Raw genomic sequence first — 19,372 nt, forward strand, 5'->3', positions numbered from 1 at the left:
TACTGAATTTCAAGTCACACGCAAGTCATATTGTATTGCAACACTTTAGTCATGACAAGAGCAATAATTGTATGATTATTACAATTAACCTTCATGTTTACTTTAATTCGTCAAAAAAAAAATGACTTACATAGTACTATATTTGTAACTGTTAATTTACTTCTTCTTTTTTTTTTTTTTAAAGAAGTTAAGTTACTTATTAAGATACTATATTTTCTTTGGAGCGACTTTTTTCTTTTGATATACAAGATAGAGTCAAACTTCTTAATTTTAAATATTCAGGATGAATCTTTCAACATATTTTAACTACAGCTTGTTTCCCAAAAATGCTCTTGAATTACAAATAATAATCAGCCAATAACCATTCTCTAACTCATTTCGAAATGAAAAAAAAAAACATTCTCTAACTATCATTATCCATCCACCACCACAGGGAAAAAAAATTTATAATTGTCTAAGCTCCCAATATATTTTTATACATATTACGATAATAAATTAAAAAGGCCAAGCAACAAAAAACTCATTATTAGATGCTACAGAAAAATTATCCACAGACTTTGGTGTGGGCTCCGTCTCTTTACGGAGAAACACTAGTTTAATTTTCAAAAATAGCATCTAAAAATTGTTGAAGTATACCAGAACTTTTTAATAAAATAATATATAATACAAAAAAATGATTAACAACAGATAAATTGCAATTTTTGAAGTTTAAACGACCCACCAGAGCCGATATATATATTTATATAGAAATTTGGTTGGTGACAAAATTATATATTTTTTTATTTATTTATTTTGAAAGAAAATAATTGTTATTGGTGGTTAAGGTCGCATTTTAAGACAATATATTTTCTTTCTATCTAAATAAATAGTTAAAACTCTTGTTTTTTTAGCTTATTTTGTATACGATCTTTCGTATACGGTCAAGCGGACAAAAAATAAACTAAGCAAATAACGAGATCAAGTTAATTTTAATTGATATGATTTTATGTAAAATAAGTTTGAGAAATTAAAGAACGTTTATGTTTATATTCCCCCTCAAGGAGGGAATCAAATTGATTTTTTGAATTTAACATTTTGAGTTTTAGATCTTTAAAATATTAACAGAAAAATAAGATGGGCCTTGGGGCAAAAGAATATGTCTGAGAAAAAATTATTTGAAATGTAAGGTCAACAGGCCCAGAAAGGCTCAATACAAAGCCCATTTGAACCATCCCTTCCATAATCTTTCGCAATTATCTCCATTGCAGTTTGGAAGTTTGCAACATTGCTTCCAAGGATCGAATGGGTCCCGTATCCTCTGAGTTATCTCAACTTTTCGGTACCTATCTAGATGAACGGACAGTATTAATATAAAATGGGTTGCTTTAAGATTCGTGCTGAACGGTTGTGATTTTGTATGGATCAACTCAAAATTTGAGATATTTTAGGGTTGCGAATTCGCTTCAAACCCCAATTCTCGATATCCATCTCTCCGACGCCTTTCCTCTTCCAATTTGCAAACCAACCAACAAACGAAGAAATTTTTGCTAAGGAAATAGCAAGATTCACCCTTTTCTCATCCGGATTAAGCGAAGCCCTTTTCTCGTTCTCTTCGTCTTTCGTCGTTGCTAACAACGACGGCGAAGCGCGGTGAAGCACGGTGAAGCGCGAGTAAAATCGCCGAGAGTGGATTTTATTTTGTAATTTTTTCTTCCAGGTTCGAACCCCCTTTTATTTTATATTTTTCATTAATTTTTTTCCTATTTTTTGTTGCTGAAATAAAAAACCCTAGCTGATGGCATTGATGGTAAATTAAGTAAACTCACTGACAATTTTCGAATATTATCAAATCAATTCTTCTCAGTACTAAAATCTTTCTAATCTTAAATTATTTCAATTCAAAATCGTTTCTATTGATTTGAGTTGAAGTTGTATATTGTTTTGGCTCAGATCATAGTGTGAATTGGTCGGAAAACATGGGGACAAACAGTGCGGCAGAGTGGATTCCTCGAGTGGACATGGAATTCAACACTGAAGATGAAGCATGGCGTTTCTGGATTTCATACGGCCAACGTATGGGATTCAGTGTAAGAAAGTCATATTCAAACAGGAGCCCGCTCGATGGCAAAATTACCTCACAATCCTTCGTTTGCTCCAATGAGGGTTTCCGAAGAAAAGACGAAAGACGCAGCTCTAGAGCCGGTAGAATTGAGACGCGAACGGGTTGTGCAGTTCGCATGACGATCCGATTGATTAGAGGCACAAAGAGGTACAAAGTTACAGAGTTCATTTCTGGGCATAATCACGAAAGCAAATTTGGGGCAGTAACTGAGGTTTCCGGTTCTGATACCGAATCAGTTAGAAATCTCGAATTTACTCGTGAAGATGGAAAAAATTACTTGACGGCTAAGAGTCAAGGTGCTCTCTTTTACGGGGAGGCCGTGAGTTTGCTGGGTTACTTTATGCAACAAGGTTTATATAACCCTGATTTTATGCATGTAGAGTTGTTAGATGCTGAGAACCGAATTGCTAGCATTTTTTGGGCGGATGCAAAAATGCTAAACGACTATGTGTATTTTGGTGATGTTGTTACCTTTGATACTACGTATTGTTCAAATAAGGAATTTAGGCCTTTCGGTGTGTTTGTTGGATCGAATTATTTTAGAGAGGCTGTGGTATTTGGAGCGGCACTATTGTACGATAAAAGTGTGACATCCTTTGAATGGCTATTCAACACCTTTTTAGAAACACACAAAGGAAAGAAACCAAAAACTATTATTACCAATCAGGATTCGGCAATTTCACAAGCGATAACAAATGTAATGCCGGAAACAGTACATGGGTTTTCTACTTGGCAAATAATGGAGAGTGCTACTAAACATCTAAACTCAGAGCTTATTGATGCATTTAGAGCTTGTTTGTACGAGCATGAGAAAGAAGCAGAGTTTGAAACAGTGTTTGCTGATCTCAAAAGCAAAACGGGTGGAGAAGACACTTGGTTGGCATCTCTATACAATGAAAAGAAAAAGTGGGCTTATTGTTTTGTTAAGAACCTTTTTAGTTTGGGGATGCGAAGCACGCAAGCAAGTGAAAATTTAAACAAGGCACTGCACAACTACCTAAGGTCAAATATGGATCTCATTGGTTTCTTCAAGCATTTTGCGAAGGTAATTACTGAAAACCGTGAGAAGGAGATTGTGTTGGTGCATGAAATACCGAGAATCAAGGTCAAAGCTCCGATTCTCTATCAAACAAGCAAGTTGTACACACCGAGAATCTTTGGAATCTTTCAGGATGAGTATGAACTCTCTGTAGCAGCACTAATTGAAGGCCCCACTGAGAATATTTACACTGTCACAATTTGTGATTTGGATGATGATAATTGCTCTGACAAGTCTTATAAAGTTTTCGGGAATCCTTCCGATGAAACCGTTGCGTGTAGCTGCTACAAATTTGAGAGTTCTGGGCTGTTGTGTTCTCATGCACTGAAGGTGCTCGATGCGATGAATATAAAGTTGTTGCCCGAAAAATATATTTTGAAGCGGTGGACCAAGGAAGTGAAAAATGACATGGTCGAGGATACAAAGTTGATTATTGCGCGTCGTAAATGGGAGCTCTGTCGCAAATTTACGGAAATAGCCTCCAGAGCGGCTGGTTCGGAAGAGTTATCCACAATGGTTGATAGCACATTGGATACACTTGGTAGGAAGGTTGAGGTAACGGCATGTGACCTTTCTATCATAGGCGTCGATGGTTTTGATATGGTTCCAGGGATTGAGAATATGAGTAAAAAACGACCTTGTTTGGAGAAGAAAAGGGGTAAAAAGGTCGGGGAGAGGAACAAAAGTAGGGTTCAGAAACCGCAGAATACAAATAGAAGAAAAACTACTAGTGTGAGAAAAGAAACAGGTGGCGCCCAAAGTGAAGCTCCACAACACCTTTCTCAGGTATAGTTGAGGTGTTTTCCTCAAAAAACTACTGCATTTGCAAATAACTCTGCACAGCTTGTTGAGATGTTCTATAATTGTACAAAATCATAAGGTTGTCAGGAATAAGTTTGGGATTATAATATATGAAAGAGTATTAACTTTATAACAATTTGGTTGTTTAAATAATGAAAAAAAAAATAGGGGCAATACGGACAGTTTTTGCTTATGACTTGAAACCTTAGTTCTAGACTCAGGTGTTATTAACAAATAATGAAAAATAATAGGTTCTACATTTAGTAACTGGAGTCTGGAAATATAGTATACCTTCAAATATTTTGTATTTACTAAACCTGAAATGTTTTTTAGGGAACTGAGGCACCGAATTTAAGCAGATGGGTGAATTATGCGGGAATGTCTCAAGTGTCTCAAGAATATCGATATGGTGCTAGCTATGCACAGCCTTCTATGGTAATAAATTTTTAAATTTAAATTTTTTTAATTTAGCACCCGGCTAATCTTACAAATATTTGTTTCCTAGGATTGTCCGACTGATGGGTTTTATGCACCGCCTAATCTTGCAAGCACACCTTCTTTTCAAGTAATGCGATAATTCTTCTCTGTGTTCTATTTTGTGTTGTTAGGAAATGATTTTTGTTCACATGTGAAACACATTTTCTTTTGTAGGATGTTGGTGCAGGAATAAACCTAGATTTATCTTCTCATCATGGTCAAACAAATGCGACTGGACCTATGAGGCTGGGTTTGTAGAAGTACATTTGTTTTGTTGTTTGTGTGTGTGTGTGTGTGGGGGGGGGGGGGGGGGGGGGCGGGGGCGTTGGGTGTTTGGAGAGAAGGTAGGTCCTCTTAGTGCTTGTTTGCTCTGTGCATGAACTCAGAGAGTATGACATTATGTTATTTTGGAGTGATTTGTTTTTAGGAATCTATTAGGTTAGAATGATGTGAACATTTGAACTAGGCTAGAATCGTAATGTTGTAAGCTAACATGTTTAATTTTCTCCTTCAAAAAAACATTTTAATTTCAATGAAATGTAACGCATTTCATGCGTGCTACTATTTGTGTACAAATTGGTTCTTGGCATGGTAAGAAACTCGAAATCAATTAAGATGAACAACCAATCGCTTTTAATTGGTTTTGACAATTTTTGTTTATTCTTTTTTTCCTATGATACCCAATTTGAAGGTGAAAGTTTTTAAGACAACTTAAGCAGTCAGATAAAATAATATCTTGTATCGACAAATCAACTTCTAAAATTTCCTGCCATGTAATCTTAGCCATTCTTCTTCATTGAAAGACACGAAATTTATAAAAAAAAAAAATGTAGTGTTGCCAGAAAATTCATCTGATATATTTTGACTCGCCCTGTGAATACGAGATTAAAATGGTTTCCATATAATTAAGAGACGGAGAACTAGATCGAGACAACTTTAGTTTAAAATAATTTTATCAAAAAACAACTGGTTTTTACTTAATTGTATCAAAAAAACTATATACCCTCAATATTATTTTAATTAAAAACCAACCCATTAAATAAAACTATGTTCAAATTACAAATACTAATACACAAAAATATAACTAATAGTTTTCAGATTGTTAAAATAAAAAAACAAACAACATTAGTTAATTTAGCAAATACTAACCATAATGAATATTGTTAAGTCAAAATCTTTATACTTAACAAAGAAATTAATTTTGAGTTAACTGCTATATAATATATGATTATAGTTTTCTCTAATATCTAATGTTCTGAAAAACAAGAAATCTTTCTATTTATCCAATGTTAACTGAGTTTGTAAATCTCATTGACGAAACTTTCTAATAATTATTTCAATCACCTATCTCGTATAGGATCCAACTTCTATAACCGTTAAGTCATGCAATATATGATTCTCGTTTGTAATGAATGATTAATTGCCAAAATTTTGCATTATGCATGAATTATGGCCAAATTGGTTTCACAAAGTGAAATGTTAGTCATAAAATTAGTTCGATCGGATGGCATGGCCAGACAGGTATGATAGCTCATGCCACTTTTGGCACGATTTCGCTTTTTTTGCGTGATTGTTAGAAGCGCTCTGACTCTGATAGCATATTTCATAAGCAATTATGATTACAGCTAAGAATCATGCAATTAGACAACAAATTCCGTAACTAAGGATATAAAAAATCATTGCACAATGTGGTTCTGTCACGATACGATATGTGAGTCGATTACATATTATGCGTGTGTCCCATGCTGTATTCATTCACGTACCGTGATCACATCTCAAAAAAACAATACAACAATGCACACAAATTAATATGATCATGGAATATGATTACGTGTAAACACGTTTAATATTATACATTTTACAAAGTTCACATTTTTTACATTTTTTTAAAATTTTCTTCCTTCAACAAATATTAATTTTGAAAGAAAATATTTAAATGACTAAAATAACAAGTCAAAACGTTACTAAGATGTCGTTATCATTTGCATGCAACAATTAATTTCTACAATTTTAATCATGACACTGTACATATAATCTTCACTTGATTACGACATACCACATGATTCTAATCACAACACGATATTCCTACCAATGATTCATAAAAGTAACTGTCATGTCAAAAAATAAACAACAAAAAAAAAAATATTCCTACCAATGATTCTTAAAAGTAACAGTCATGCCAAAAAAGTGAACAACAAAAAAGCCGCACACTTAGGGCCCGTTCGGCAGTCCAGTAGAGAATAGGAATGAGTATGGGTTTTGAAAATTTTGAACTGGATTTTACTATTTACCATGGGAATAAAAACTTCAGTCTGAGAATTTTTTTTTTTTCCCACGGTAAACAGTAATCTGCCGAACGGGCCCTTAATGTAATTCTACAAGGTAATGAGCAAAAAAATATGAATGAATTATTTGTGGCAACAGTATATAGGCAAGACGAAATAATCGAAATAAATGAATTGTCTTCATTTCTCTCTGATTTCATGACATAGCATATTCTTTATGAAAATTAGTTTTTCTTCTTAGCAATGGTAACCATTTCTTATTACTGGTAACCATCAGCTTTGGATCTTTTTTCTTCTTTTCAAAACTTAACAGGAGATACCAAACGTCCCCCCATGGCAGAGACCTCGCTGAGCTCAAATTTCGACATAATCTTTCTGATCGTTTCTCTTCTCCAATAACCGCATTGTTTACACCAAGGAACCAGCTTCCTGGCAACCAATATGCCAGTCAATTCTTCAAACCTTTTCAAGAGGGTGACAAATTTCCCAGATCCATCTCCGGCATTCTGTCAAGCGGCTTTGAGGCGGTGTCTTGCAATCACGACGTTTTCTGTTTTCTCCGAGATATGATTTTCATAGTGGGCAATCCTGCAACTTCCTCCTGGCCTGTTGTACGCTATGATATTCCTCCTAGATTTTCTTCATATAAATATCATGGTGTTGCGCTTTCCTATGACCCGGTGATCTCTCTCAACTTCAAATGGCTCTTGCGTTTTTAAGGTCGAACATAACATGAAGGGAAAATATTATATATTGTTTCGTATCTACTGTTTCGAGACTTGTTCCTGGACAATATCCTCTGAGTTCATTTAGTGGTGTTATTTTATAGGTGACCACAATCACAAATCATTTTTAGAAAATGCACAGTATGAACCGTGCAAAATCGGAGGTGGCTCAGTATGCTGGACAGATAGATTTGGGCATTTGGTGGGATATGATATCTCCACTTACACTTACTGGTATACCCCACTACCAATGCGTTTCAATGATGGACATATATTGAGTTACGACAATATCGTATATTTTACTGGAATAAGTGCTTATGGTGTTGCAAAGGTGTGGAGGTTAGAAGAAGAACATAGCTAGATTTCAGAAGGAGAAGCCCGCAGTGAGGAACTCTGTCAGTTTGTTCTCCATTTGTTTGCATATGAGTGTGTAAGGAAAGCTCTGTTTATAGGAGACCGGCGGAACGGGGAGTTGTTTGCATTGCATCTTTTGAGCTCTAGGCTAGAGATTATTTCCGAGTTTCCTGATCCATTGTTGGACAATACTCATGAGGTTCACCGCAACACTGTAGCGCCTCTCTATGGTGCCAAGAGAGAAATGGATGGTCCTACCAGAGAATTTCGCCAGATGGGATTGAGTGTCCGTTGGATCTGTAGGTCTACTTCAAGGTGTTCCCTTTCAGAACATAATTTGAACTTTATGTTGACACTTGGTTATATATGTTTGGCTTCTAAGTGGATATATTGTAGTAACTCCAATTGATTTGTAATTAGGTACTTTTACTGGTATATAACCTGTGACCTTAATTGTCAATTGTGTATTGGTCCGAGAGATATCGTGTAATTAGGGATCATTTCATCTTGTCATCAGGTTATAGTAATTCATGTTGGTTGTTTGATATATATTCTTGGACGTTAGATTTTTATAATTTTAATACTCGATTATCTTATCCAGAGTGGAATTATTTGGGAACTTTACAAAATGCACAACATGTTATTTGGGAACTTTACGTGAAAACCCCCCTACAAATAACGAACCAAAATCTATTACAAAACTCTTTCTAGTTTCACTAGAAAAAAAGAAAAGAAAAAGAAGACCTTTTGTAGGTAATTTGCCGTTCCAAATAAATTCATGAAGTTTAATGATCAGTAGATCAACGTCGTAGTTAATGCAAATGAACAAAATAATACCCTTTAGATATTCAATTGTATATTTTATAACAAACGATTGTTGCTTTTTTAGATATGATGCCTGGTTTTTCTTATAAGCTTCGGAGATTAACAGAACTCTGTGACCCTAGTTCAAATTTTCAATTTCATGATGACATTTTCTTTAACTGTTAGTAATAAAATCTCTCTTTACAAAACAATGATTATTTGAAGCTAAAGCCATAAGTTAATAAGCAAATCATTTCAAGTTGAGACACATAACAAAACTAAACTACTAATCCCATACAAATTAAATAATCCATGCCTCTGGTTTGAAGCCTAGTCATACCAAACATTCTCCATATGATCTAAATTTCCAACAATAATATAGACTTAAGAAAATTTCTGGCTAAATCATATTCTTCAAATTAAACAAAAGAGGTAACAATCTCTGCCACTCCCCAAAAATATAAACTCATCTTCACTCAGCATCCTCAATTTCCTCATCCTCTGGGACACCACGTAGGTACAGCACATTGTTACACCTGCACCAATAAAATATCATTAATATTCGTTTACTTGAGCTAACTGATCCATTGTATGTCTGAAAAATTAATCCTTGCTATAATACCTCACCAATGGCGATCTAGTAAAAGGGAACATTTTCAAAAGTATTGTGCTTATACATGAGTTTCTATATAGTTTAGAGTAAAATTGTATGGGTATTGTAAAATTGACCCCCGTACTTGCATGAAAATTTTATATGATGGGCCCCCAATGTGTTTGACCCCCAACGGGCTTAAACACCAAAAAGTATAAAAGGATTCAAAATTGACCCACAAAAAACTAAGTAGAGCTTTGGCACCAGGATAGGTCAGTGGGACACGGTGCTTTGTAGATCATACAACTTGCGTTTTACTGTATTCATTTTGGAAAAAAAAAATGTTTTACATGTTCTCAACCAACTCCCATAGCATTTTGGATTATTTACAAATTAGAAAAAAGAGTTAAAAGAACAGTTTAAGTTGGACTAAAACATGGCCAAATTATCCCTAACCCATTTCTCTCAACTCTAAATCACTTCAACAATTCAAACCAACCTCGAACCAAACATGTAGAACTTAATCTGTTCAATTTTAAACATTTTAGCATAATTTTAATTTACACAAAAAAAAGAACAGCTCATTAGGAGCGGGGGAAAATTGTCAGAACCTTTGTCATATTAACCTAAAGGTCAGATGTAATTTGGAACAAAGAAAATTGGATCAAAAGGTACTAAACACCTACCTGATGAGAATTTCACCAAGATTTCCAGAGAACTGTCCATCTATGTACTCCTCCGTGTTAGCAAGCTGCACACAAAATCAACCTCCGAATTAGGTTTTTATTCAAAACAAACCACACGGCAGTTATAAGGGCCACAAATTATGTATTACTTTATATACTGACCACATCAATTTCAATTTTACAAGTACTACCTAAACTCAGAAGCTTGTGCAATTATTCAATTATGTAAATCAGTTTTTCATGAAATCTAGATGTCAAACCTACCCTAATCAAACTGTAATAACTCGATTACATTTCAATAAAGCTACGAGTGGAAGTTCATTTTTTATAGTTATTTCATTATTTAATACTTGCTTGATATGTTTCATTATAATAAAAAGAGAGGTAATTCATAGCAATTCACAAAGAATACAATTTTTCTGGATAACAGTTTAAAAATAAAAAAAATTGGGAGTTTAAGTGGAAATTAATTTGGAGGTTGTTATGTTGTAAGTTACACGAAAGAACAAATATCAAAAACATAAAAAACATTACCTGCAAATTCATGTATGAATCCACTGAGACAAGATAACCTGTCAGAACAGAGGGTAAATTAAACAATGGGAGAAAAAATTATTCGTTTCATTAATACATGTTGCAAAGGGCTCAAACTAATCCCCCCAAAGAACGTGAATACATCTCAAACTTTCTTAATGGTTAATTAAATAAAATTCCTGGACTAAGGAATCCTTCCTTACTATTTCTGTCAATATTAAATGCGGAGAAATAGCCATATAGACAAAATTTTCAATGCTATATAGGGGCATATGAGGTATCTCTAGTTATTCTGGGGTTAAAATGATGTTACCAGATATTTTGTGTACAAACATGAAATTCAAGCAAAAAATAGATGATAATTTACCTTTATACTCCATGCCCCACTTGAGCTTTACAATTACTGGCTTCCCGGTGAGGTTGGTCAAGAAAGGCTTCGGATTTACCGGTACAGTCTGTATTTACATATTTGCACATCAGTACCTCAAAAACAAGCATAATATTAATATGTATTGTTACCCGACAAATAACTGAATTTGTCACTCAACATATATCCTTAACATACCAATTAATAGCACAAAATTCGGATACTATACTCCTGTGCAATACTGTACCAACACTATGCTCAAGCTAGAATGTACAAGCCTATTTTTCGGGATTTAGTGCTAGGTTGATGGTTATATCGCCTTTTTCTAGCAAAATCATCAAAATAAAATACCAAATGATACAGTCCTGGTTTATTAATAGAGAAACAGAAAAAATAAAATAAAATAATCTGATCGTTGCTTTCAGGCCGGTAAGGTAACACTAGAAACCAATCTAAGCGACAGAGTAAAAGAGAAAAACAATCCAAAGACGACACAACATATAGAAGCACAAGGCGGAGAGAGGAAGGGAGATTACCGCCATTAAAGACAAGAGATGGAATGGAAGGTTATCTCTCTGGCGCTAAATTGGTGCCGAGGCTGAGGAACGAAGAGAGAGGTCGGAGATGCTTGTTCTAGGGTTTTAGAAGGGACAGATCGGTTTGTGTCGTGTCGTGTCGGGTCGGGTCGAACTGTTGAAGTGGGACTGTGATTCAGCCGTTTAACCAAAGGAATTCACGTATCACCTCCGGATTCTGATCGGACGGTCCGGATCGAAACAGAAAATTAATGTTTCCTCAGAGGGATATGGACTTGTATCAAAGAGGGGAATTCAGATGGATAGATTTTCTTCACTTTACGGTTCGAGATTTAGTCCGTTTGAGATTCGGACCAGCACAGGGGCAGTATTATTAGACTGTGAGATTCGTGCCGAGTTAAAAGGAACGGCTCTGCTCTGCTAATTGTAAAGATTCCCTTTTCAGGTACATGGGAGGATGTGAATTCAATTCGGATCCAGTGCAATATCTGACTGTATGGAATGAGATTTCAGTTAGTTCGTTTTAATATGGCACTAATCTCAAAGCAAATTCCTTATATTTTAATTTTTTAAATGGACACTAAATTAATTTTGATCCGGTTGGGTGTATTTTATGATGAATATATAAAAATAGGGAGCGGGAAGGGTACTATGATATCACATAAAATTTAGAGCGATGTTTTGACGTTATTTGATATGTTAATAATGTATTTGTGTTAATTTTTATGTGAATATTTATTTTATTATCTGGATAAAATATATATATATAGAGGGGCTAGGTTCAAAACGTTTTTTCCTGGCCCTAGGAACAAATAACTCGGTTTTCTAATTTTTAAAGTTCAAATAGCCGATCCAAATCATTAGATGTTTAATCTATATTAAAATGTGCTTGGAGACAAAATTTTATATTTTTTTGGAATTTTTTTATTATTTATAAAGATGGTTTGAAAGTCACTGTTTTTTAAAGGTGCGGAATTTTAATAAAAACAGTGATTTTCAAACCATCTTAATAAATAGTAAAAAAAACTCCAGAAAATATAAAATTTGGTCTCCAAGCACATTTTAATATAAATTAAACATCTAACGGTTTTGATCGGCTATTTGAACTTTAAAAATTGAAAAACCGAGTCATTTGTTTCTGGGAACAGGAAAAAACGTTATGAGCTTAGTCATTCTCTCGCTCTCTATATATATATCATCTAATAAACAAAAGTACCTATTAGTATCTGACGGTATATAGAGAATAAAAACGGTGTCCTAAAGAAAATCATGGTTTTAATATATATTCCAAAATATTAAACCTAACTATGCTATAATTATTTAAACCTCTGTATATTAAAGCGATTCGTTTTAAAATATATTCCTAAATATTAAAACCAATGCCATAATAATTAAACAAAACATCAATAAGTAATTGCTAAGGTGTATTTATGTTAATGATAATATCATCACAAAATTGGGTTGTTCGTTTAATATAATGTATTTAGCGACTTATTTTTTTTTTATAAAACAAGCCAATTTTAAAAAAAACGACTAATTGGGTTTGACATTCAAATACTCAAAACTGGCAATAATTTGGTGCTTCGGACCATATAATACAGGAGGAGTGTATATCAAAAAAACTGATGCCAATTTCTTTAACGGTGCATGTTTAAATGCACGGTCAAAGCAGCTATTTTTTTTTTTAACAACCAGTAGGTTAATTCAAATTTAAGATATCTCATATAATGTAAATTCAAACTACAGTGTATACACTATTTCAGGGGCGGAACTAGGAAATTGAGATTGAGGAGCTGAAAAATCAAATGTAGTGCAATTTCATTTTATAAGGAGACTAAAAGGTATAAATACATATGAAAATTACAAAATTTAATGGACTAAAAGTATAAAATTTTAATTTATAGGGGTGGCTTAGCCCCCTTTGCTCTCTACTATGTTCCGCCACTGCACTATTTGTGAAGACAGGTGACCGAAATTTTTATTTCACCGTAATAAAAAAAAAACTAAAATATCTTTATTTGGTCAGAATTCGACAAATACTCAGGCCGCTGGATCATTCTGTGACCTCAAATACTAGAATCTGCCAAGACGTTCCGCAGTTCATAATAAAGTCTGCATAGACGTTCTGCAGTCTCAATTTTATTTTTTATTTTTACAGAAAATTTCTTAGCTAAAAAAACAAATGCATTGGCTTGTGTTCTCCGTTTGGCTGCATAAACTTTTGTTTCATTAAAATCCATTTCAATAAAATCAAAATTCTGTTTAATGAACGGACCCCGTAACCAATAAACTATTTTGCTTTTTTAGTTAATAAATCTTCTTTAAAAAAAAAGTTTGGGTCGCAAAACGTCTATGCGGACTTCAGTAATTGAGACCACATAACGCTTGTACGGTCCGAATATTTTTCGAATTCTTATCAAACATAGGTGTTCTGATTTTTTTTTAATGCTAGAAATAAAAATTTCAGAACGGCTGATCTGTAGTCAACTTTTTTTTTTTTTTTTTTGGATTCGGTTGGATCCAAACAGGAATAGTACCGGAATATGTCATAAATAAAAAAAATTAAGTTTAGTTATGAGACAGGACCGAATTAAATTATATGTTTTGAATAATTTCTTAAAAAAAATATTTTTTGGGATATATTATACGTATCATACACCAGTACAATACACATATCTAAAATATTGTGGCATTTCGACTTTTATTTCGATATGATCAAGAGCTAACCAAATCAATATATCAAATTTTGACATTTAACCTCCTTCTCCACGTCTATCCATGCAGGGTCAAAATCTTATAATTTTTCATATACACGTAACAGAGATCATGTAAATTACATCTAATTATTTTATTTGTTGATCTAAGTATAAATTGAAAAGTTAATAGAGATCATATAAAATTATTATTTGGCACCAATAATTATTGCATTAATTGCATATTTGCATTGGATCTCCTTTCATAAAAATATCGCATTTTTCGTATGAAATTGTATGCTTTCGATGATACATTTGGCACCAATAATTTGGTGATAGATATTAAAAAAAATTATGCGTTCGAAAAATAGATGAAATTTTAAATATAACAAAAAAAAGGCAGATACCAACTAATAATATTAACCTAAAAAATAACTAATTTAAAATCGCTCCACATCATAAGACTACGGTCAACATCTAAACAAACATATTCAATGTAATCAGTATTTACATAGTTCAACAAACCTAAGGTTAAATATATGATATTGATTAAGAAAGCACCACAACGTGTCTTTGGATTTGCCAAGTTCTTGTCATTATGTCACAAAATTTGGTTCTTAGCGTGCTCGGTCAAGAAATTAACGAATGACTAAGTTCATCCTATAATTAAAAAAAGTTATTTAGTTATGTATATTTTTTTGTTATTTTTATTAAATTTTGTTGTTTGTTTCTTTACTAATGAAGTATTTGTTTAATTAAAATAACAAATATACATGATCTGCGGGATATTATTAGATATTTTATTAAATTTAGTTTCACTATAATAAATTTATGTACTCAATTTTGATTAGCCAGTTTATTTATTCCACATACCGTGCCCCGAAATTTTGGTTACAGTTACAAGTGTATTTGTTTGTTTAAGTATATGAATAAAAAATATGATTTGATTGCGTAAACAAAATTTTTAAAGCCTTTTTAAATTTCCGAGGTTATCATGCAACTTTTGTTTGTAAATTACAAATAGAGGAGTGGAAACAAAGGCACTGACTAGGTGCTTGAGAGTAGCCAGCTCATGAATTATATTTACACGTGTTTGGATTGTCAAAGAAATGATAAAAAAATAATAATAATTGGGCTATGTCTAAACAAAGAGTGCTAATGCGTATAATGTTAAAAAAATAGTTAATGGTGTAATATTCAGAATATTACTAATAATAAAAATATTGTTTAATTGTAATTTGATACGAGCGAGGCCACGGTAGTATGGATAGTGCAAATTGATCCGTACTATGAATTAATATTTTTGTTTTCAAAATTTAAAGAGTCAATTTGAACCATCCAATATGAATCTTCACATAAAAATGCACTTGAAGACTAAGTTTATATATATTTTTTAAAATATATATAATTTGTTTAAATAGATAGAAAATCACTTGATCTAAAGACTCCAGACCATTCAAAAGTAATGACCAAAAAAAACTAGAAATCAGATAAAATATCTAATTTTAACTATAAAGTACATATCTTATACTAACATTAAAAACCAGATCATAAAAGAAGTAATTTGGAGCGTATATTTTTTTTTATAAAAGACATTTATATCTTTAACTAATAACTCACATAATCCAATTAAACGACAACAAGAAAAAAAAAAAAGATAAGAAGCATTAGCTGTGTCCAATGGAAAATTAGGTTTGTTAAAAATTATGATTTCATTCATATAATGGAGCACTAGTTAAATACAATGCAAGCATACAAAAGCCAAAGGTAAATGTTGGATATAATTAATTGTTAATTTGAAAGACAAATAGAAACAAAATATTGCATATAATCGATAAAATATTTTAGACTTTGTTCGCACAAAATCGTATGCACAAAGTTTCAGTATAGCAAGCTATACTTTTTAACCTTAATTACACTTTCAACTCAGATTGCAAGTATACAATCATGTCGTGTAGTATTATCAGGTATCGATCATCAGGGATGGTTTGAATATTACTGGACTCTACTTAAGTTAACTAAAATCTAAAAGTGAGAAATGATAATTTGATTGTACTTAAAACAATAAAGATTTTTGGTTTTGATCTTAGAAAGAATAAATAAAAAAAAGGTTTCTAGGGTTTCTGACTTCATCTCAACCTTGCCTCTTAGTGCTCGGTCTGTGCACTCTCATGCACGGATCGGGTACTGTCGTACACGGTCCGTGTGGCCCTCGAGTAAATACAACAGTTATATGTTTCTGTGTCGGCAGCTCTGTGTAGGGTTTTACTGACCAGACCTAATGTTCCCAAACCTCAACTGTCGTTTGTGTTGGGTTTTGCGCGGTGCTAACCGAAACCCCTTTGGGCTTAAGGTGCGGAATGACCGTAGAACAAAAATTTCTACGGCCAACTTAAGCTCAGGATTAAACGGGGTATGTCAGGAAACTTTCCAAGGCGGTCCACCTTCAGTATTCCTTTGGCATCAAAACCCAATTTAATCCTTTTACAGATCTACTCCATGATTGATTTCTAAAACTTTAATCTACTTACCAATTAAATAGATTAATATAACATATTTATACCTTGTTTCCAAATCACAGTTGGAATGCAGACCGAGCGAGTAGAGCCTCACCAGGAAAGGAATCGACTCGGAGTATCACACGTGTGATACCTCTATCGGTTATCCACCAGGACTAACCGGAGAGCGGTTTATTTCTTCTGCCAGAAATACCGTAAACCGCGGAATTCTGCAAAAACACTATTCACGGGGAAAAAGACGAAAACTCGTAAACACGAATTTTCGGTTGCTCAGTTTCATCAATATGCAAAACTGACATACCGCTAAATTCGGTAAAATACTATTCATCAATCCCGTAAATATACTCCACAACAACTCGCAAGATTATACGTCAAGTACGTATAACTTTCTTTTCTCAACCGAAACACTATTTGGGAGAGAAACCGAGAAAGAGAGAAAATACCGATCCGTTTCGACACGAAACCGGTACGAATCAATTAGTTATTTAATCCTTTCATGCACCCCTCTATTTATAGCCTCTAAAATGGTGTGAAAAGACCAAAATACCCCTATGACAAGGCATGCCACCTAGGGGGTGAGGTGTCATGTGGATAAGATCGATGACGTGTCATCTGGATAGGATCGATGACATGTCATGCGGATAAGCACGAATCTGAAAAGACCCGAATGCCCTCGGCCCGAATACAAATAATATTCGTATAATTATTCTGAACAATTATATATATTTTTCTTCGGTTGTTTGTTTCGGTATCGATGACGTGTCATCTGGATAGGATCGATGACATGTCATGCGGATAAGGACGAATCTGAAAAGACCCGAATGCCCTCGGCCCGAACACAAATAATATTCGTATAATTATTCTGAATAATTATATATATTTTTCTTGCAGTTGTTGTTTCGGTAATTTATACAATGTGTCCTGCACATTTATAAATTTACCGGTTAACTTTTATACAACGTGTCATACACGTTTATAAATTAACCAATGTTTTTTGCTTGTTATTTTTACATAACATTTATAATTTAATTATAACATGTATAATTAATTATAACCATCTTATCATTGATCATAACCAATTTATAATCAATCAAAATAAGATTCTCCGATTAACTCCTATATGGTGTGACCCAATAGGATCTGTGTTATGTTGGTAAATAGAGTTAAAACCGTTTTAACTTCTACAATCATGGGTGGCGTCTGGCAACACATCATGACCATCCAATTACACAGATGATGCTGTACTGTACAATATCACGATCCAGTAAACAATTTACTTGTGTCTGTTCTTCTGTCTCATAGCTATCAGATTAGTTTCAAGGTAGATGTGTGTCATCCTTGCTAACTTAATCTTTTCTTGATCTTGAGCAGATTATCAAATATAATTACTCTTGTAATTATACCGCTAGCAGATAATCTTACTCTATCAAGGGGCCCAGTGATGCTATAGCTCGTATAGAGATACGAGGGACAAATAGTATTCTTGGTAAACTATCACTTCCTCAGCTAAGCTATACATATGGAAAAGCTACCGTTATGACTGCTTTTTACGGACAGCGGTGGATAACAATCACACATACATATTTCTCAGTGGGAACGATAAATACCTCATACTTTAGAATGTGACACTGAATGAAAAACATTAATGACACGAACACAATTCTATTTAATGTTTCATTCGGGGTCTGTCAAATACCATGTTCCTAGAACATGTATCTATGTGATTAAAATGACATCTCGTGTCAGGTGGTTTGTAAAACTTAACCATCTTTTAATCCACATACTAACCTTATAGCGGTAATTAGTGTTCCTGCTAATTACCTTGGTTAGTGACCTTTTAAGATTAAGAGTATATATCATCTATATTATGGAGTTTCACAATTTCAGTTATGAACTCGAAATGATCCATAAATTCAATAATACTCAAGGCAACAAAATGATATTAATCATCCAATTCATGAACAAAGCTTTATGATAAATTATCGTATTATTGATTTCTAGATTATTACAAACTAACAGTTTGTTGGTTCATTAACTTGGTATGGAATTGCAATATTTGCCCTCGTCAGGTTCTAGACCTCAACTGTCGTATATTGGTCCAAATTACCTAGTTGCTTGTTTGGTATACTAAAGGTAACCTCTATCCGTCAATATGAAGAAATGTTCACCTGTCAGCTACTACTTGGTTTCACCTTTCGGATCACTAATCCCACCTCATGTACTTAGTTTGGTTGAGAGATTATAAGGGCCAAAGTATCTTCTAGATGTGGCCATGCATCTAGTGGTAAACCAATAAAAATCAAACAATTTAATCTAAAAAATTAAAATAAAACACAATCAAGCAAACACAAATTTCAACACAAAAATTCAATAACTAACATGCAAAATAAAACATTCGATTACATCACAACCCTAGAAACTAAAGTGTCTAAACTAACATAGTCAAAGAGAAAACAAAAAAAATAAAAAAAATAAAGAAATGATAAAACTCCAAGAAAACAAGCTCCAAGCCGAGCCTCCTCTTTCCAAGCCCTCGAAACAAAGTGGAGAAAAATGAGGGTATCTCACAGATGGCCTCCCCAAAGGGGAGATCCCCCAAAAGGAAAGATGCCCTTCCTCCTGCTGCCTTCCTCTCCTTTATAGCTATTTTGTGACTTGGGAAGCAAGCAATCAAGAATGGAAGGTGAATCAATCAAGATCTTGTGCGATATGACAATAAATTTCAGCTGATGCCTTTCTAAAAAAGTTCCTGCGACTTGCACATTATAAATTCTGATTTATAACCTTCCTAGAATTGTAGATCTCGTTGTCTTCTTTCCAGCAAACCTTTATTTGCCTAAAACGAAGTTCGTATGGCGA

The 19,372-nt window shown here is 33.5% G+C and overlaps 2 protein-coding genes across 2 annotated transcripts; one reads left to right on the top strand and one right to left on the bottom strand.

The window, feature by feature from the left end:
* The first annotated feature begins 1,261 nt into the window (after positions 1 to 1,261).
* On the top strand, positions 1,262 to 4,704 carry LOC144568012 (protein FAR1-RELATED SEQUENCE 5-like). Its single transcript, XM_078318227.1, has 5 exons — positions 1,262 to 1,696; positions 1,930 to 3,926; positions 4,275 to 4,376; positions 4,447 to 4,506; positions 4,593 to 4,704. Exons 2-5 carry the CDS (start codon positions 1,956 to 1,958, stop codon positions 4,674 to 4,676), a joined length of 2,217 nt encoding a protein of 738 aa, XP_078174353.1. The 5' UTR covers positions 1,262 to 1,696; positions 1,930 to 1,955; the 3' UTR covers positions 4,677 to 4,704.
* Positions 4,705 to 8,804: 4,100 nt separating this feature from the next.
* RUXF (small nuclear ribonucleoprotein F) lies at positions 8,805 to 11,484 on the bottom strand. The gene is made up of 5 exons (XM_078318240.1): positions 11,302 to 11,484; positions 10,766 to 10,853; positions 10,399 to 10,436; positions 9,865 to 9,929; positions 8,805 to 9,122 (listed from the first exon to the last, which is right to left on the bottom strand). The coding sequence occupies exons 1-5, from the start codon at positions 11,305 to 11,307 to the stop codon at positions 9,059 to 9,061; spliced, it is 261 nt and encodes an 86-aa protein (XP_078174366.1). The 5' UTR covers positions 11,308 to 11,484; the 3' UTR covers positions 8,805 to 9,058.
* Positions 11,485 to 19,372: the final 7,888 nt, after the last annotated feature.

The sequence above is a fragment of the Carex rostrata genome, chromosome 17 (assembly GCF_964058835.1).
Source record: "Carex rostrata chromosome 17, lpCarRost1.2, whole genome shotgun sequence".
NCBI lineage: Eukaryota > Viridiplantae > Streptophyta > Magnoliopsida > Poales > Cyperaceae > Carex > Carex rostrata.

Coding starts and splice junctions, on each gene's coding strand:
- LOC144568012 (XM_078318227.1), top strand. CDS start 1,956: ATGGGGACAAACAGTGCGGCAGAGTGGATTCCTCGAGTGGACATGGAA. Junction 4,377..4,446: donor GCTATGCACAGCCTTCTATG/GTAATAAATTTT, acceptor TTTGTTTCCTAG/GATTGTCCGACTGATGGGTT. Junction 4,507..4,592: donor CAAGCACACCTTCTTTTCAA/GTAATGCGATAA, acceptor TTTCTTTTGTAG/GATGTTGGTGCAGGAATAAA.
- RUXF (XM_078318240.1), bottom strand. Junction 10,437..10,765: donor GTGGGGCATGGAGTATAAAG/GTAAATTATCAT, acceptor CTGTTCTGACAG/GTTATCTTGTCTCAGTGGAT. Junction 9,123..9,864: donor CTTGGTGAAATTCTCATCAG/GTAGGTGTTTAG, acceptor TTATTGGTGCAG/GTGTAACAATGTGCTGTACC.